This window comes from Neovison vison, chromosome 7, assembly GCF_020171115.1.
Source record: "Neovison vison isolate M4711 chromosome 7, ASM_NN_V1, whole genome shotgun sequence".
NCBI classification, from domain to species: Eukaryota; Metazoa; Chordata; class Mammalia; order Carnivora; family Mustelidae; genus Neogale; species Neogale vison.
The window spans coordinates 172424422-172445390 of record NC_058097.1 but is presented as its reverse complement, the minus strand read 5'-3'; the positions used below and the strand labels follow the sequence as shown (position 1 = coordinate 172445390).

At 35.8% G+C, this 20969-nt stretch overlaps 2 protein-coding genes across 9 annotated transcripts in view; one reads left to right on the top strand and one right to left on the bottom strand.

Moving 5' to 3' along the window:
- ANO3 (anoctamin 3) overlaps positions 1–20969 on the bottom strand; it is a 420117-nt gene that overhangs the window by 60946 nt on the left and 338202 nt on the right. For all 6 annotated transcript variants that reach the window (XM_044258975.1, XM_044258976.1, XM_044258977.1 and 3 more), the window contains one exon: positions 14540–14600. In XM_044258975.1, the coding sequence (XP_044114910.1) occupies positions 14540–14600 (61 nt within the window). The remainder of the gene's footprint in view (positions 1–14539; positions 14601–20969) is intronic.
- MUC15 (mucin 15, cell surface associated) lies at positions 1236–14399 on the top strand. Of its 3 annotated transcripts, XM_044258981.1 has the most exons (5): positions 1236–1848; positions 6974–7103; positions 8081–8811; positions 10913–11062; positions 13152–14399. In XM_044258981.1, the coding sequence occupies exons 2-5, from the start codon at positions 7075–7077 to the stop codon at positions 13310–13312; spliced, it is 1071 nt and encodes a 356-aa protein (XP_044114916.1). In that variant the 5' UTR covers positions 1236–1848; positions 6974–7074; the 3' UTR covers positions 13313–14399. The 3 variants fall into 3 exon arrangements, with proteins under 3 accessions (XP_044114916.1, XP_044114918.1, XP_044114919.1); XM_044258983.1 differs by lacking the exon at positions 6974–7103 and having other exon boundaries at positions 1237–1848; XM_044258984.1 differs by lacking the exon at positions 6974–7103 and having other exon boundaries at positions 1614–1645.

The following is a 20969-nucleotide window of genomic DNA, read 5'->3' as shown; positions in this document are numbered from 1 at the left end:
TGAGGCATTAAATGCATGAATACTTCTTACTTTATGGCTTCATTTCCAGATGTGTTCATGACCAGGAGGATAAATAGGGTTTATTTCTAGGGTCATTTCTAACCAATTGGTTATGGTTGTCAGGAGGGCAGTGATGAAGGGGAGTCTGAGGTCACAGGTAGAGTCTCCAGAAAAGGGGTTCTTGGGAGATAAAATTCATCTCCTACATAGTGAAAGAAGAGAATTGTAGCAATAGTACCTTGTAATTTCCATGCCTGGCAGAGGCCATAATTACCATAGTCAAGTCAGAAAGTGGTAATGATATTCATACACATATCTAGGAAAATCCCTAAGGGCATGGCACACCCAACCCTGCCAAGTCATGTTCAGATCTCTAAGTAGACAAAAAAATATTTTGTCAGTTGGAATTTTTCCTAGTAACTGACTAACCTGAAAATAACCAATTGAATTCTATGAAGCCATTGCTCAGTAACCAGTTGTTTGATTAAATTCAACTTGCTTTTCATCATATCAGTGCAGATACAGATGACATATCCTTTGAGTAAACACTTTTTTAGGGGTTTGCTTCATTTCTAATCATACTCTGAAAAGGCCCTCGGACCTCAGAACATTTAAAACCACACATTACCTTGTTCTTTCCTGAAGCCAATTAACTGGGCAGATTCTTTACATTCAATTTGAAGGTCCTGTACGTTAGCTAAAGTTTCATTTTCTCTCCCAGCAGCTGGAAAGCTATCTCCTTGCACAACAGAAACTAAGTGTGTACCTCAGACATACTGAGTGCAATGGGCCTTGGCGCCAGCTCCCGAATACTGGTGTGCAGAGTATCCCAGAAAGCGCAGTTTTACTCTGCTCCCTTTCATAAGCCATGGAAGGAAGTGAAGGAAGCCTGCCAGGTTGTTATTCAACTCCAGAATTTAATCAGGCATTACCTGGGCACTTGTGAAACTCTCCAGCTTCTAAACTGAGAGTAAAAGCAAAGAGAACATGGGATGGAAACTACTTAATTGAGAAGACTCTCAGAATTACTCTGGATCATGTGGCTATTCTCACACAGGTCCTAGTAACTCCCCAAACTCCTGAAAATCAGCAAGAAAGCCCCTCTCAATCCTGGTGATTATTTCTAACTGAATGCTTCGCAGCTTTCTCAAGGAGGCCAATACACATTAATTCACTTTGTGTGAAGTGTGACTTTCTATAAAATTGATTTCAGTGGACTGCATACAAGACCCCTCATCACTGTGTTTTCTCCATTCAGTTTTTGGTACACAAAGGGCATCCTACTATGGGAAAGACAGGTTTGTTGATGATGTAGGAGAATAACATGGGGCTCACACGGAGTAACAGGTGCAGGGCGTGAGTCATTTTGGTTTCCTCACCTGCAAAGGGCGAATCCAGCATGTGCCAGAAATTCCGGATACGCCAGGGAACATTACCAAAGTCTTTGTCCCTTTTTTTTTTTTTTCCCCATTTAGGGCAGGAAATGGATGCCCCTTGTTCTACTGCTCAAGAGAACTAGCCTTCCCCAAAGTCAAAACGATCAACCTATGAAACCTGGAGGGTTGGACTTTTCTTTCTTTCTTTCTTTCTTTTTTTTTTAAGGTCTGAATGAGGTGATATCTTCACGCTGACAGCTGAGAAGCAGGTCAGTCAGGTTCTTGGGTGCTCTATTACACAAGCAAGATTTGGCCAGCTCCACCTAATTTTGTTTCTCTGACACCCTCCTGCTCAGTGGGACATTGTCATTCTTAACCCATCTGCTTTCTCTAATGCTCGGCAGACTCATTCCAGCCAGGACAGCTGTCTGTGTATTTCAGTTCCTGTTTGTAAATACCTCCAAACCTAAAGGTGAGTGTGGACTGGGTTACCTAGGATCCCAGCTCGCTCTCGCTCTCTCTCCCTCCCTTCTCTCTCTTTCTTTCTCTCTCTCTCTCTCTCCCTTTTTTCTCCTCTCTTTTCCTTTCTCCTTCCCTCTCTGTCTTTGGCTCTCTTTTATTTGCCAAAGAGAATCAAAGTAGGCTCAACTTTTTGACAGGACTGTCTGGCAAGTAGCTACGGAGACCCTTATAAAAACAGGTAGTTGTTTCATTAAGTAATTACCTACAAAATGAGCATTTGCATTAAGTGACTTAGCTTCGCTTGGGAATTACTGCCAAATTTGCTCGATGATGAAACCAGCTGGAGAGTTAAATAAAAACCTTACTTAAAATGTACATGACTACAAGAGAGAGTTGCCTTAAGTCAGATCTTAGTATCTAAGTTTCACGATGTTTAAAGTGGAAATGGCATTAATATGAATTGATTATTTAGATTTATATTGTGTTTTTAGGCTTTAAGAATTTTGCAAAAGTATTGGAATATGACAGTTTTTGGAAAACAGTCTTTGAATACAATGAATTACCAGCTTCTGTACATCTCTTCCAAAGATTTTATTAATCAAAAAATTTGCAAAATGTTGTGTATGTAACTATTTTACTTAGTGTGGTATGTGTGTACATCTGACGCTCACTGGAAATCTGAATGGCCAAGTCACTTGCTGTGAAACACATCTTATGGAATGAAGGTGTGGATCATGTTTCTTAAAATTATTTTCAGTCTGTGGCAAGGTAAAGCTCCTTTAATTAAATGGATGCTGATTTACTGTTTGGCACTTTCTATTTTATCCATTGAGGCATTTTCTACAGACAGTGAAATATAATAGAAGGCTGAAAACTCCATGCTTGGGAGTCTAGGTCTAGAATATTCTGCAGACAGTTTTTCTTTCTAAGCTCGATACTGTTCCACCTAATTATTTCAGTACTGAAGATTATGACTAACAATGCTCAAATTAGCAGGGAATATGACATTCTATGTATTTTTCCTGAATTCCTGCATACCCCAGTCTTTTTTTTTTTTAATGAGAATTACGTTCACAACTAGATTTTTTTCTCCCCCTGAAAGAAAGCCTTGTCTTTCCTTTCTTTTTAAGTCAAATAAAAGCGAAATGATATGCCTGCGTTCCTCAGGTACAATCCTCCTTTCTGGCTTCTAAGTGTTCTCATCCTTTCAAAACCCTCTTATTAAAAGAGGCATTTCTAGAAGCATAGTTCATTATGTCCTCATTTATTACAGTTCTTTCATTTAGGAAAAGCAATATACTGTTCAAGATTGTAAAGGCTACTCAAGAGTAACACCCACGGTCTGCCTGGAATATAGGCTAATGTCAGACTGAATTTCCTATGACAAAGAAAAACAAAACCCATCTGTATTAACCTCTAGCCTGAGATCCATAATAAAATAAAATAAAAAAAAAAAGCAAAAGCAACTGAGAGAGAAGTAGCACATTTTAAGTTCTATTTAGTTATTTTGTTACAAAAACATGTTTTTATAGTACCCCTCAGTGCACTGAACTAATGTTATAATTTAAAAGCTTGGAATTAGATTGACTTGCCAATAACTAGCATTTCTCTTCCCTTGCATAGGTTGATTACCTGATACAAACCAGGGTACCTCCTTATTTTAAAAACTTGATATAAAATGGGTATGACTCAGTTATAACAAGAAGGCTGGGCAGAATAATGACTCCATGCATTTAAGGGGAAGCAAAATTATGTGGAGAGTCTGGACTTGCTTCCCTTAATGGCCGGGGTTGTTGTGTTTCTCTTACCACTTTCTACCGTCCTCCCTACAAAAGTCGTAATGTGAAACCACTTTTTAGTGTCAACACCAAAAACAGAGGAGAAAACTGTGTTCATTTGATCTGCATAGAGCAATTATTAAAAAAAAATAGTGCAACTCACACCCTTTGAAAGTATATTTTAAAATTTGTTAAATACTACAAATAATAAAAATAGTTCAATATATACAGAAAGGTTTAGAATCTGTGTTTAAAATATCATAAAATGAGTGGAAATCCTTTTTTTCTGTTCCCTTCATAATAATTCTAATCTTAGAAGTTTTTCAAGTTTGTAGTGATCTTAGCTCTGTTCCTATGCTATATACCCTCAAATTTCCTCTCTCAAATTTCCACCTAGGGGACAAAAAGGGCAAAAAGAACAGGAGGGGAAACGATGCTACCAGGTTCTCTTGATACACTCTCTTTCTACAATTGCATTTTTTCTTTGGTCCCACTTCTGTCTGCCTCCACAGTGCACCTGGCTCACAGATGAATTTGGGCACACACAAGCTTGCCAACCATCACCTAGCATAAATTTACAACACACTTTGTAAGTGTGAGTATACAACACACTTTAAATACTTAAACTCTGGAGATGGAGAGAGGCTAAGAGGAAAGTGCAAAGAGAAGGAGCACAGATTTTTTTTTATTGCCCTTCAGCACTTTCTGTACTGACTCCATTAGCCTTTGGGGCTTACACTGCGTTCAATTCAGGATAGGGTTGAATTTAACCCAAATTTCCTAGTCCTTGTCCAGCAAAAGCCCAGGGCTGGGGTTCTGAATAACTGATGGTTTCAATTTCCCTTTGCTTCTATCCCTTTAAGATGAAGGGACCTGAGCGGAGAGGTGTAACCTGTTTCTCTTGGAAGCTAAGGAGCAGAAGCAAAGTTATCCTCCACTGTCAGGCCAGGATAGCAGGAATAAACCAATTCTCCCAAGAGCCTTACACGTAACCATATTATTTTTGGAATAAACTGCAAATGGTATTCACAACACACATCATCCCTTTCTCCCATCTTTCTCTTTTCCCTGGAGATAAATTATAGGCAGTAACAGAACGCTTGGCTCATTTGGGGTATTAATACCTTAGGTTTTCAAGTTACAATCAAAAGCTGGGTGAGGGGTAGAGAGATCCCATTGGTGGTTCAATGTTACAAAGTGAATCAGGAACAACAAAACTCACTTTGCTGACTCTTGATATGTGGATTCTCGTTACGGGAAGGGAGTGAAAGCTCAATACCACGTTCCTCATGTAACATGAGAAAACTAGAACAGCTAAAGCCTATTTTTTTCCCCTTCTGGTGACCACTTCATTAGGAAGAGAAAATAACCTCAAAGGGAAAGTAAATCAAAATGTATAATAATGAAAAAATGGGTGGCTAAGGACGATTCATAAATTTAATGAGACCACTGGAATTAAATAATGAAAAGGGCTATAATGTTTGCTATGAACTTGACAGAGCTCACAGGAGAAAGATTTTTCTGAAAAGATGCATGGAAGTATTTTTAAACTAAACTGAATTGTATTTTAAATGTGCTGGGTGAGGTATCAGTTTAATAATGTGTTGGTGAACTGGAGGTCCTGGGGATAACTTTTGTTAATTTGTAAACTACATGCCAAAGGAGTCTACCTAGAATCATAGAGATAATTGTTGGGGTTTTCTTAAATTAGGATAAAAATGTATTTAGTGTGTTTGAGGGGTACTTAAGGTAGAAGGCCCTATTTTTCCAGTGTTTAAAATAATGGTATTATAAACTACTTTGAGTAAAATGATAAAACTTGGAGAAGCTGTGCTAAAAAAAATGTTGGTGGGAAGAAGTTCTAAAAAGCAGCTGAATTCTATATTTCTTTGTAACCAATTTCTATATTCCTTTGTAACTTCTGTTACACAGATGGTGATGACTAGCTTTAATGCCGAGGTTTGAATCCTAACCCGATCTCTGTCACTACTCTGTGTCCTTGACACTTTTCTATTCAATTAATTAATTTATTTTAGAGAGAGGTGGGGGAGGGGCAGAGGGAGAGGGAGAGAGCATCCGAAGCAGACCCTACACTGAGTGCAGAGCCCCACATGGGGTTCCACCTCATAACGCTGATACCATGAGCAGAGCCGAAAACAAGAGTCAAAGGCTTAACCAACTGGGCCACGCAGACTCCCCCCATTGTTTGCATTTTTAATGCCCCATTTAATTATGTGTAGAACAGGATTGATATTTCCTTCCTCATTGTTGGTTTGTTTTTGGTAAGAACTAAATGAGAAAACGTGTGAAACATCTGATTTAATAAAAGCAAAGTAGTAATATGTTTTCCAATGATGTTAACAATTTTTAGGATCTAAATCCATATTCTTGGCTATCACAGAAAAGTGAACGAAATATAAACAGACGGTATCACAAATACAAATACCCATGTAATTCCTACCAGATCAAGAAACACAGTGTCAGGAGTATACAGAGTCTGCTTCCAGTAGATTGATTTATTTTAGGGGGTGGGGAGGGGCAGAGGGAGAGAACCTCCAAGGAGACTTCCATTTAGAGTGGAGCCAGGCACAGACTTCCATTTCATGACCTTGACCTGAGCCAAAACCAAGAGTCAGACATCTAACCATTGAGCCACCAAGGCACCCCTGCCTTGCTTTTTAAGTAGAATTTATTTACGTGATAAGCATAGGGCATGGAAGATATTACATTTTGAAAGCCTTAGGAATCCACAGGTATGGACTAATAACTGAAAGAAAAATATGTATCAGGATGTATTATAAATATAATTAAGTTGTACCACTATGTAAGATATCATTTAGCAGGAAGAAGGCACTTAAATCCCAAAGAAAATCAGAAGATGTATTTAGAAGCTCTTCAGACCCTAATGAAAAATTAAGGTTGACCATAACTGTAAACATTTCTGGGAGAGCTTTTAAGAAATACTATGTAATACTGGACCTTAAAAATATCAGGTGCACATCCTTCCTTTTCTTATCTTGGTCATCATGGAGGCTTTTAGTGAAAAATAAGCTCTAAGATCCAATTCAAAGAATAGGAAATCAGTTATCAGACTTTATTGTTTGGGGAGGAACAGTCTAACATTTTAAAAAGAATATTTTTTATATTAAAGATATTTCAAATTTTATTTTTTTTATTTAAATTCAACTAGCCTTTCAAATATTAGCATCTAACTAGGTTGAAGTCAGTAGAGTTGGATTTCAGTCATTCTCTTCCTTTCATTAGCTGTCTCCTAGCCACTCTGAACCTGTTTCTTCTTTTGCAAAATAAGAATATGCAAGTTATTTATTTATCTTTTTTTTTTTTTTTTGTCACAAGGGATCATTGTGAGGATCAAGTGAGATGATAATGCAAACTCTCTGAGATGTAAGGCACTTACAGGAATATTATTATATTTTCATAATAAAAAATGGAAGTTAATGTCTACTAGCTGCTTACTTCAGGCCAGGTATTGATTCAAGTACTTCTATCTATACAATTTCATTTAGTCTTCAGAATATTGCGATTTCAGTATGATTACAATGATGAATAAAGTAACTGCTTATTATGTTGATTATTTTTCACAGGTTATTCATAATAGAAGTCAGAATTTTAATATAAATCTAATTTTGAGATCTTTTCCCCATATCCTCCTATCAATGAATTATGGTACTTCCACATTTCAGAGGCAGAAGGTCTGGACCAGGATTTCAACCTCAACTCTGCTACTATCTTACTACGTCATTTTTTCTACACATGCTCCCAGCCAGATGTTTCATTTATATAATAAGGGCACACAAGGAAAGATTATACTGAAATCTGAGAGTCTTCCTGATTTTCCCTAATTTTGATTAGTAGGAAGAAGGGCATCATGATAAGTATTGTAAAAAAAAAGGATATTAATTTAAAATTCAAATAACTCAAATGAGGTACTAATAAAATGTTTTTAAGTGGAAGTCCCAACTGATTCATTTTAAAGTGGTATGTTGAGAGTAGAATCAGTAACTTCATTTTCACAATAAACATTCCAAATCATATCTTTATAAAAACCTTATTTTCTTAAATATGTTAAAGAAATCAGTCAGGTCTACATGCTCTATATTTACAATATTCTACTTAGCAATCCATATATAATATTTCAAATATATATAAATATTTCAGCTTGTCCCAAGATAAATGATCTTTGAAATAGTGGAATAGTGGTATGTGGCTTGACAAAGTTTTTGCATGGCATTTCCTTAGAAGAAAGAAGAAATAGATATTATATAGAAAATAAAACTCACTCTAGGTTTAGTATATAATCCAAAGAAAACTAACTTTTGGAATAAAGAGTATGGCATTATCAATTCAGTATATCTCTAGATGTTTACTTTAAAGATATAGATCCTTTAAAAAAAACACCATGTCATTTAAAAATTCAGATGCTTATTATTTGCTTTTTTTCAGATTCCTCTTAATAACACCAATACCAAAGAAGGCTACAATGTTGACCTCAGCCAAAATTCTATTGATTTCAAATTTGTTTAGTTTACTATTAATTGGAAGCCATGGGAAAGAAAGTCTAGAGAGAAACACAACACAAAGCATTGCAGCAGGCTCAAAAACAATGGAAAATGAATCTGTTCCTTTGGAAAGTGATAGAAATTTAAGCTCAAATAAAGAAAATAGAGAAACCTCCAATCCTGAGGCAAGTAATTCCTCTCTTTGGGACCCATTAAATAAACACCATGGAACAACAGACGTCTTCAGCAATTCATCAACGAACAACTTTTCTAGGAATCCAAGACCCATGCCTACGTCTCCCACAAGCCATCCTCTGATCCATAGCTCTGTTTCTAAATTGTCTTGGAACTCATCCATAGCAAATGAAAATTCTCTTCCAGTCTCAGCACCTCCCAAAGCTACATCTGCTATATCTTCAGAAAAGTTCACTTGGTCTTCAGCCAGTGATACCATAAAAACTCCTGACAACAGTTCCATTTCAGTTAGCATCCTCCCTACGGCACCAAACATCACATCTGTGACTCCCATGGTAACAAAATCAGATGAATGGCTCACCACATCCAATGACAGCTTCATAGGGTTTACCCCCTACCGAGAAACAACAACTCTACAGCCCACCTTAAAGTTTACCAATAATTCAAAAATCTTCTCCAATACATCAGACCCCCAAGAAGGTAAATATAAATGGATTTAACTTTCCTTTTCTGTGAAACTGAATCTCAAACTAAGTCATACAGATTATATCTAAATGTATGTAAAGAATGTACCATATTGAAAAAAAAATGTAAAGAATGTACCATATTGGAAAAAAAAAGAAAACCAACTACAGCAGCACAGGTGGTTCACACTTCTGAAGCGCAACCATGATATTCAGTGGAAATAATAAAGGGATTTTCAGGCTTTAGTCAGTATACAGTAGTCATTACGTATGGGAACATGATGAGACAGTGGGACAAAATTAGAGGTAGGTTATTAGGTTGAGGCAGCAGTACAATTTTGAGATACTGGGCAACAATTTTCACTGAATCTGAGAAAACTGCCTGAAATGCCCCATGCTTTTAGGAACAATACTCAACTGAACTTTAGAAATATATGTATGTGAAAACTGAATGAAATAAATGAATTTATAAATTATCTGATATCACATAGCAATCATAGGAAAACAGAACACTGATTTAAAAAAAAAAGTAAGTAAACTCAACAAAATAAATCCTCCTGAATTCTTAGTTTAGTACCTAATGAATACCATAAAAAATTGTTTCTTAAATCCCACATATGATTGAAATCATATGGTATTTGCCTTTCCCTGAAATTTTAAAAAAATACTCCTTTTCCTCCCATGAATTCAATGATTCCAAATACAACTTACTTCCAGATTATATTAGTGATGTAAACACTAAATCATACATACAAATTCCTACTTGAAAGTTGTAGTGTATAGAAGTTTTAAATTTTGAAATCTAGGCTTTCTAATAGCACTGCAGCTAACAGATTGTAGGTACATATATTTTCAATTTAGCTATAATTTTAACGCATCCTTTCATTCATACATACTCTGATACTACACCAGGAAGTTTTGTTTTTGTTTTGTTTTGTTTTTGTATTTTGAGATAGAGGGAACAGGGCGGCGGGGCGTGGCAGGGAAGAAGGAAAGAGAATCTTAAGCAGCATCACACCCAGCATGGAGCCCCACATGGGGCTCGAGCTCATGAAAGTGAGAACGTGACCTGAGCTGTAACCAAGAGTGAGACGCTTAACTGACTAAACCACCCAGGTGCCCCTACACTGGAAAGATTTTTAATAAATATTCTCTTTCTTTTGTCTCTCTAAACTCAATATACATACTAAGAATACTGAGTACTTATGCCCACCAGTGCTCTTTAATCCAAAGAAAATTGGTTAACCTTGTTTCCCTTTTATTTTAATAGTAATTTTGCTGTAAGGTTCCAGTGTGTACGTTAATGTTTTTATAAATGGATTTTAATATAGAATTATACACTTTATAAGACTCCTTAATAACATTCTCATGAATTTTTTTAAAAAAAACTCTGAAAATACAATACACTAAGTATGAGTTCAGAGAGAATTGCATAGTTCGTTAATAACAAACTCAGGCTTCAAGTAAGGTACTTAGTAAAAAGGGAGATAGAATAAAATTTTGGGGTCCCTTAAACTCAGACCTACACATCTGTTCTCAACGTGCAAGACATTGCAAACATCTTGCTTTGGTCTATTTATTGCATTGGGAAATGTCCTGTATTAGGATATACTGCTTTTTTCTTATAGTGCCTTTTCAGTTGGGGTTTTATGGATTCATTTCCTATTACCCACTTACTCCCATTAGCTTTTTACTTTTCAGTTATTATAGAAACAAGCCCAAAGTTCATTTCATCATTAACGTTCATTAGAGATTCAGAGTTGATTAAAAGCAATATAGCACTCAACATAGAAATTAGATCTTAATGGAGCATACACATGGCACATCAGTACTATTGTTTTTAAAAAAGGAATGAGAGACAGTTATAAAAATAAGAAGTATTTAAACATAATTAAAAATTTGAAGTATGGTTTTATAAGGAGGTATATTTGCCAATATATCCCAAATACTCAGTACTTTACAAAATACACAAACATATCACTATTATCTAATTTTTAAAAACCCAATGTTGTTTAAACATTCTTTGTTATAAAGAAAGTCCAATGTACATATTTCTCTTCTTTGAAAAATTATTTTCTATTTCTTTATCTGTTAATTATTTTTTCTTTCTTCTCTAGAAAATAAAAATACAGGAGTAGTATTCGGGGCCATTTTAGGTGCTATTCTGGGTGCTTCATTGCTTAGTCTTGTTGGCTACTTGCTGTGTGGAAAAAGGAAAACGGATTCATTTTCCCATCGGCGACTTTACGATGACAGAAACGAACCAGGTAAAAACAACTTTCAGAATCTCACCTGCACACTGTGGATTTAATGAAATGAGGATGCTAATGTTCACTACCTTATCTAGAAGGGATCTGGAGATTCGTATGACAGAAACAGATGAAAGATTTATTCTGATCTACTCTCTGTTTCTCAAAGAACATAACCAAAATAATTATGGGCCTGTGGGTGGAATTTTAAAACTATACAGGGCTGTAGATCATTGCATCACAATTAGTTTTAAATAAACCAAATCCCAGAACCTAAAACACATCTATGGAATTGGAAGAGAAAGGTATGCCATGGAGGGAAAAAGGGTCAGTGCTGTTAGCAAGTAACTGCACAGCCACATTTTCTGCCATTGTTGGATCTCGTGGCAGCAGTAATGTGAACAATGATTTATTCCAATCTGCAGTTCTTCTAAAGCTTACACAGATGCAGTAGCCCCTCAATCAATTGTCTTAATGAGTCTCTAAAACAGAATCTATAGAGTTGTGTATTTGGGTATATAAAATCACAATAACGGAGGAATTTTTCACTCATGGGATAGAAAAGACCAACTCTAAGATCTAAAATGAGAAATGTGTCTGCTAAGAATAAAGAACTGAATTTCTTCTTAATGTAATACTGATGAGAACAGAAATGAAATAATTTCACATAATTGATTTGTCTTTCTTTAAATACTTCAGGGGAAAAATATGTTTTCTGTTCTACAAAGGACTCTTGCCACCATAAAAAATAGTTAAATGCCCCGGTACATCCTGTCAATTAAGTCTTGTTGATTTTACTAAGTTCAGAGCATGACTGACATACTGTTCATCTTCAGAACCAAATCCATTAACTGTAAATTTAACTGAATTCTATTTGGGGGACTTCTAGGAATCCATATAAAATAAGAAGTGGTACTTTTCAAAATTAAAGGATAGGCTTTCAAACAACAGGGTTTTCCAAACCTTTTTTTTTTAAACCCCAGATTTACCTGTAATCACATGCAAAAGCTCAGTCTGTCAAATTGATACAGTCTAAGATGTTGTGATTAAGGCATAATGGAATAACTCAATCACAACACCTACTTTCCTTCCTCAAGACAGCTTTGAGAAACCTCCCCCAAGTCCGTAAGGTTACTGGGCACCCAGTCTGTAAACAGAAGGGGTAAAGAATACGTAGGACATAGGAATACCTAACTGAATAATTAAAATTAAATAAAATAATAATAATTTAAATAAAATTAAATAATAATTAATTAATTAATAATTAAAATTAAATCGCTAATCTGATTAGTAATTAGTCACTATCTAGTACTTAAAGATACCTAGAACATACCAAGTTTTCTTTGAAAATAAATTCAAGATCATTAAGGATGTAAAAATTGGCTGTTCATTGAAAAAGTAAAAAATAATCTCATATCATTAATCAGAGAATGCCAAGTGCATGATAACTAGGATCTATCACAAAGAAATATAAGGTTTTACAAATAGATTTCTTCCATCTCCATCTTCCTTGGCTCAACCATAATGATATTGAGACATTTAGAAAAATAATGACACTGATTTAAAACTAATGCTCTTCAGTATTTAAAAATCATTTTTTTTTTTTTTTACACCAGAAGTAAAAATTCTGGAGTAAAAATTCAAGGCCCTGAACTCAAAAGTCAATGAGACATATGTCTGGCTGTGCTTCTTCATACAAAGTACCACTCTACTTTCATTATGATTTCTCCCTTAATTCCTTTATTTTTGGTTCACTAGTAGTAAAATTATTTTAGAAGTTAAACTGTTCTCTTAGTCCTAGAAGGAAATGTGTCATGAAAAGTATGCTTATTTAAAACTTCAGCAGGGAGCCTGCTTCCTCCTCTCTCTCTCTGCCTGCCTCTCTGCCTACTTGTGATCTCTCTCTGTCAAATAAATAAATAAAATCTTTAAAAAAAAAATAAATAAAAATAAAAAAAAAATAAAACTTCAAAACCAGTATCTGCAAAGCCCATATGAAAGTTGTATCTACTTCCTAATCTAGAACAATTCCTATAGTCTGGCAGATGCCCAAGCATGCATCTTCCAGACCGTCACCATAAAATAATTTTTTTTGTTGCTTTTTTAGTTCTGCGATTAGACAATGCACCAGAACCTTATGATGCGAGTTTTGGGAATTCTAGTTATTACAACTCCACTGTGAATGATTCATCTGTGCCAGCAGGCCAAGAAAATGCACGGGACGGCATCCCTATGGATGACATACCTCAACTTCGTACCTCAGTATAAAAGGCAAGGGAAGAAGGCTTCGGACGGCAGATGATCGCCTACACCCTAGTCTTTTCACAAGCCCATCTTCTGAAAGCTGAAGCAAGATCACTGTCTTGTGGCTGTGCCAAGGAGAACTATAAAAGTATGAGACTAGTAGCAGAAACATAGAGGATAAATCATCTAAAAGGTTTCCTTTCTTACCATTTTTGGCTGTACAGAATCATCTATTGAGTAACCTTAATTCGTATTTTGGTCTATTTTACTCTTAGTGGGAAACGTTTGTGGGAATCAGGTAAAACTAAAAGGGTTCACGATGCTTGCCCTGCCTGATAATGTAACTAACCCTGCTGTCCTAATTGCATGCATCAATATTGGCATTTTCTTGAAGGCAAATTAGGACACCTTCTTGAAGGAGAATTTTTTAAAATTTTGACTGAGAGAGTATACGGAGTTTCTGCTCCTGGGAAAACTAAGGTAATGGGAGTGAGAGACGTATATTGTAGAATGTTTTACTTTCCTATCTCAGCACGTACATGGTCATCCCCTTGAATGGCCAAGCAGACAATGATTTTGCATTCAACAGGGCAATGGTAGGGAAGCTGACTTAACCAGGAATGGCATCAGTTCTCTTCAAAGGGTGAGGAATCTTAACATGTCTGATTTCTTTTAGGACTCAATTAATTGGGTGCTTTAAAGAGTCAATGAGAAACATGGTGATAAAACTCAGCCAAAGCATATACCTATACATAATTTTTACAGTTTTAAGATGTTAAATAAGAACAAGATTTATTATGTATTAGATATTATTGCTTAATCATACATGGAATAGATTCTGTCTCTCTAAGTGTGTAAAGTGTAACATTAAAAAAATAGACACATAGAAATATTATGCAAACGAAGCATTTTCTGAGCATCACTTCTACACACAGAAGTAGAGGTATTATAAATTTGGATTCTAGTATGTTCCAGTTTTTTTTTATAATTACCACCAGCTTTCAGCAGGAAAAACACACTCCTCAGTATAGGAAGGTCAAGGCTTTAAGGACTAGAGGATTAGCAGAAGAGTTAAATTCTCAAAGAAGCCATGAATGTATGAAGCGAACAAAGCAAGCAAGAGATTTCATTGTTGAATTGATACACAGGGTGTGTTTGTGTGTGTGTGTATGCGTGTGTGTGTGTATGTATGTGAAGAAACAGCTTCAGAAAACAAGGACAAGCAATTAAGTAACAGAAGAACATACTTACCCCATATTGCCATAAAAATAGCAAAGAAGACGGTCCCTCCATTATCAAACAAATATGTCACCTTAATGGAAAATGAAGCAAAAATATTAATCACATACTGATTTTAGTCATCTAGTGATATTATAGTGTACATTTACGTTCTATGATTTTTTTTTTCCAAATGAATCACATTATTTTATGGTCTGTAAATATAAGATGTGTGATCCTTTCATTAGTCCTGCAACTGTTTCTTATGATTTTTTTCATGGGAAGAGATGAGGAGTCAACATTTTCCCTATTTTCTTCTTTGGACTTCACCTTCATTTCTGCTGAAAAGGGGCTCTAGCACCCTGAGGAAGTACTGTGTGGGCCACTGATCATCAGACTAAGTTTAGCTTTTCAGTTGAGGCATTCCTGGTTGCACTTCCTGTCAGCAAAATTTCCAGGACTGGGGAAGCTGTAACTACAACATGCAGAATTCCACCAGTGAGCTGGCACTGGCACTTTCAATGGAAAGGTATCATAGTGCTTGCCCTACTTTTGGACATCTATCAGAATGTGTCATGGGTCCAATAGTGGCTACAACTTTTTTCAAGAAGTTTCATATATCATTAAACATTTAGGATATTACCCAAGTGTTTTTTTGAATCAGACATTATCTGAATTTTTATAAAGATCAGTGTACAGTTATATGATGTTACTGAATACAATATTCAGGGTTGCAAGGATTGTTTGATTTTAATAAATTGTAAATTCAAATTACTTTTGCTTCCTTTCATTTGCATAATGCCCTCATTCTCTATGTATTTTATATTTATAGTGAGGGATATTAAACCAATACAGCCAAGGTAATATGTTTTGTGGTCCTGTATGTATGTGCTATAGAAACTATAGGGAAAACAGGTACACTATCCTCATAAAAGAGAAAGGCCAATTAGGGGCTAAAGAACATTATTTAAAGAAAAATGGGAATACAATGGTGTCCTCTTTGCACAGTCTACAGTCATTGAGGGCATTAAAATAATACCAATGTGTATTTTAATTGTAATGTTTGGGACATACTGCAAAACATGAGCTAATACAGATAAAGGTAGAGTGTGTTTTCCTGTAAAATAAGACATTACTGAAAATATCATTATGCAAAACGTGCTCCTTTCGAAGGTTTGTGGTTAGGTGAAGGAAGTCCTAGTTGGTTCTAACTTCTATGGTTCTTAAGGCTTGGGATTTCCAAAAATGTTATAAGAATCGGTTTTCACCACAGTCATCACTATATATTATGCAGAGGTGAGAAAATGGCTATAAAGAAATTCTCTACAGAGCTCATAAAATTACACCCATTGGGGGAATCCAGCGTTTTTGTTTCCAAAGGCATCCCACAGAGACACCTGCTGCCGCCACGCTGGTGAGCAGCTGTCTGGTTTCCTTCAGAACAGACCCAGTGCAGGAAACAGCCTCTTAGAGTGTTAGAACAGAGACCTTACACATGGGGACTTAAAGGTCACCAGGAAAACACGGCTCTCCCCCTGCTTCAGGAACAACAGTGCTTTTAGAAAAGGGGTAAATACAAAGCCATGCTTACCAATAATTGTGTTGCCTATGATCTGTCATAATTTAAGTCATATTTTCCTTAAAAAAGCTTTTCATTTTTTTTCTTCTAAATTTTTTTCATAAATCTTTCAGGAATTTATTTTTTATTCAATAAATTAAACATTAATTTTTAAAGAAGCACATCCACGAGATACAGGGAGGTATACACGTAATACTAATATAATGAGAGACTACATATACCTAATGCAAGATACAGCTAAAGTAGGAGTTACAAAAAACTTCAGAACTCACCCTAAGGAGGAGTATAAAATCGTTGTGTTAGAGCCACTAAGATATGACAGGTGGGATGTGCTAAGATATGTGGGAGGCCCTGGACTTAAGGATAATTTGAAGTCTGCAGTTATAGCTGGAGGTGCTGAGGGTCGCACTTAGGGTGCTGATACCTGAGCTGTTGTATGAAAATGGGGGACAGGGAGAAGAAAGAGTCAAGCATAGCATGAATGGCTCAACTTCCACTGTGCGTAACTGGCAGGAGAACAAAGGGGAAAAGACCTTCTGCATATTAGGAAAGAGACTCTTGCCTATAAAACAAAGCTCCAGATGAAATCTCAAGAAAATTCCCAAAGCAACATAACAGGCTTTTCCAAAAGCAAAAGGAAGTGTGTCCTATCTACAGGTGTGTATTTGCAATGAATTATTTTACTAGAAAGATAGCTTGTCTTTATGCACAGGGGGACCTACGGACAAGCATTTTATTCAACACTGTTGATGTGAGTAGGAATAATATATAAAGACAGAAGCAAACTAAGCCTCCAACAAAACTATGTTTAAGTACAAATTCTCCATTATGTTTGACATCTGATTTCTCTTGGGGAGCTGAGTGTGTCTGGAAATCAATAAATGCAGATATTGTTTAAAGGGGTAAATTTCTTACTAGGTTGGAAGATTACAGTCCTGATCTCTTCTACTGTAGTTGCTAGGTCTCTCTCTAAAATTGTATGATGGGTTCAGGATCACATTAGCCTCTGGAAACTGTCATTTACATTCCACTAATGCTGTTCTAGGCCAAGGAGAACAAAGCACTTCTTGGGCAGATTCAACCCTGCAGGCTAGGCTACTCCGTGGGAGGAGGGGGGAGGGGAGCAAGGAGTTGGAATTTAGGCTAGAGTTCAGGCCTCTCTCACTTCCTCAGTCCTTAATTCTTGGACAGGGCAAACTCTGTGTAACCACCCATGTCCACTGGACCGCAACACAAGCTGCATAAACATGGCAGGAGTCCATGCCCAACCTCCTCCCCGTTCCTGACCAATTATTATTTAGAGCGATATCTTTTTAAAATGTGGTTGGAGGAATCACCTAAGGATCTTGTTAACATGCAGAATTCTAAGCCTTACCCTTGACCAATCGATTCTGAATTGTAGGACGTGGGGCCCAGAAATCTACTTCTTAACACATATCCTATGTGATTCCTACACGGACATTTCCATGAAGTTTCTTAAAAGAAAAAAATAGCCTGTCTTATTTCTGTTGTAGTAACAATATCGGTGTATGGTCTGAGGCTCATACTCGGTATTGAGTAAATGTTTACTGAGCAAATAAAAAAAAAAAAAACAAACAAACTCAGAAACTAATAACTGTTATAAATAAAGCTAACCTCAAGGTCAGAATCACTTTTAAAATGATATGAAAAAACAACGCAAAACCCTTCTAATGATCTCACCTAAAACGAGAAAGCTTAGCATAAAGCAAATTGACCTTACTGGTGTCAGATGCTTTTAAGTAAATGTGCAAATATCACTGAATTACTTAGTTGAAAAAAATTTTTAATTATCATGGTTGTAAATATTAAAAATGATGTTAATATGCTTAAATGTTAAACTAATGTTAAAATATGTTAATTACTTAAATACAAATTTTATCACATGATGGGACCAATTTTGTTCTATGGAACACATTCCTTAAATTATTAAGAAAATAATTATGTGTAGACACACATACTTTTCAATAACATGACACTTAATTTTCTGTTTCTTGTCCAAAGTGGTGATGGATTCCATAAGGAATTAACAAGTTTCTAGATGATGTGGCTAGGTGATTTTAGATTGATTTGCCTGTTTCTTTAGTAATAATCTATTCCTTTTTTTCTAGATGTTTAAATAACTTCTAGATGTTTAAATATACAAACTTCTAGATGTTTAAATATACAAACTGATATTCCAAAAGAATGTTACTTCCATCAATAAAGGAAGAGTAATTCTGTTTTTAAGGTGTAAAACAAGTACCTGCATTTTATCTTAGTCAGAAGAAAAAATACAATAGATATTAAATATTTCATCCTGGTGAGATTTTTTTTCTTGCATTGTTCCAGAAGGTAATAATCTTCTCTGCCAGGTAACTTTCCACCTTCCTTATAATAGTTATTAAGTGAATTCTTTCTTAGTCATACATGTCTCTATACATACTCTTTTTTTAACCAAGAAAAGGAGGGATGTAGATATTACATAATGACAAAAACCCTCTATACTTAGTGTTTCCTTGGACAATTTCTTTATCACTCTGTCATTGGGAATGTTTCTTATTTTTAGAATTCAGATACTGCTAGGGTGTTTTATTAAATGTGTACAAGTAAAAGTAGAAATAACATATATATGGATTTTCTGGTATCCCTAAGGCTGTCATATATCCTTGAAATGCACAGGTTAGGAGAAGGACATGTATGTATGTATGTGTGTGTATGCATACACCTAATGACTTTAATATGCTTGGCTTTTGCAAAAAGTATTGAGAAAATGCTTCCCCAAACAAGATATCTTTATGGAAACATTCAAAATAATTCAAAACTAAGCATACTTGTCTACGGCCATACCACCCTGAACGCGCCCGATCTCGTCTGATCTCGGAAGCTAAGCAGGGTCGGGCCTGGTTAGTACTTGGATGGGAAACTAAGCATACTTTTAGAAATTACACTGAAAATAAAACAGATTTTCCTCATGGTTTACATTCAAAATAAATAAGTCAGTAACTAATTTTCATAAGTTTTGGTTTCATAGTAGGATATTAAGTGATTTCTGATTTTATACCCTGTTTTGTCAAAATTAATTGCAGAGAGGCCTCTACTTCTGAACATGATGGGCTAACAAAGATTGATTTTACCCCATTCTGGAAACAACCAAAGAATGAATGAAATACATAAGCAACAGATTTCGAGACAGTAGATATTGGGCAAGAAGGGCAATGATCTCTGAGAAGTGGGAAATAAATGAGATGAGCATTAGGATTGCCTCAGGTTATCACACTAAAAGAGTTCACAGGATGCAGATTGGGGCACCCCAAATAGTGCTCAGTGAGCATGTCTGTGAGGAGACCTACAAAAAAAGAATCACCTTGCATGAGTACCAGTACGCCCATTCCCACCAGCCAGACTGGAAATCCTTCATTTATGCTGCATCAGGTACTGTACACAGACAGATCTTGCTTTCATTGTGGGGAAAAATTTGTGCTGGTTACAGTATTGCTATGAACCCAGCTCACAAACCTTAAAAGCAAGATCCAAAATGTCCATATTATTTCCAAGTAACTAAATCACAACATCTTATACATTTATGAGAATAGTTAGAATTAAAAAGACTGGCCATCCTGAGGATTAGTGACTATAAAGAAGGCTGGAACTCTCATATACTGAGGATGGGAATGTCAAGTGGCATAAATACTTTGGAAAACATTTTGGCAGTTTCTCAGAAGATTAAACACCCACCTGTCATATAATCTTGTCATTTTACTCTTGGGTTTTTACCCAAGAGAAATAACAGTGCCCATCTATATGGAGATTTATAGACGAAAGTTCAGAGCAGCTTTATGTAAAACGGTAACTCAAAACAGCCCATGGGTCCATTAGTAGAGGAACGGATAGAAAAATTCTGGTATAGCTGTGTAATGCAATACTATTCCGCAATAAAGAGAAATGATCTACTGGTAAGTGTTACAGCATGGATGAATCTCAAAATAATTGTGCTGTGAAAGGAGCCAGAAAACACACACACACATACACACACACACACACACACACACACACACCACACACTGTATGCTCCCATTTACATAAAAGCCCAGAAAATACCAACTTATCTATTCAGAAAGTAGTTGGTTGTCTGGACACAGGAGTGGAACTGGGGAGGGTTGGGAGGCCAGGATTACAAGAGGCCATGAGGACAGTTTTGGAAGTGATTCCATATTCATTACCTTGATTATAGTGATGGTTTCACAGATGCATATATAATATCAAAGTGTATCAATTAATACATTTTAAGTGTGTGTATATTATATTTGTTAATTATACTTCAGTAAAGCTGTTTTAAAGATGAACAGTAATCACTGCAAAATTCAGTTTCTCAAACTTATATGCACATTGGAATCACTTGGGAAAATTTAAAACAGACTGATGTCTAGGCTCTAAATCCAAAGGTACTGATTTAATTATTTGCTCAAGTGTATGGCTTGGGCTTCAAAAGTTTAAAAAAAACCCTTCAGGGATTCTAATGGGCAGCAACCTGAGAATTTTAGTATGTTGTTTGTTTTTCTCGTAAAATTAAAAGTTTTGTGATGAGTGTTCGTGGAAGTTACAAACGTAATCATTAGTAATGGAAACCATCGTCTTCTCCTTAATAAAATCTAGCTGTCATTCCAAGTAGAAGTTTATGTCTCTTATGACAGTGATCTGTTATAAAAGCACTGGAAGAACAAAATATTCAAATAAAAATGCACTCATTTTGTAATGGCGGCAGAGTGACAGACTAGACAGTTGTCAATGTTACTGATTGTTGAAACTCTTGGGAACACTTAAGTTTGTTTGGAGGACTTTTTACTATCTGCTTCTGAGAAAAAGTAGAGTTCAGGAAGGAGAATG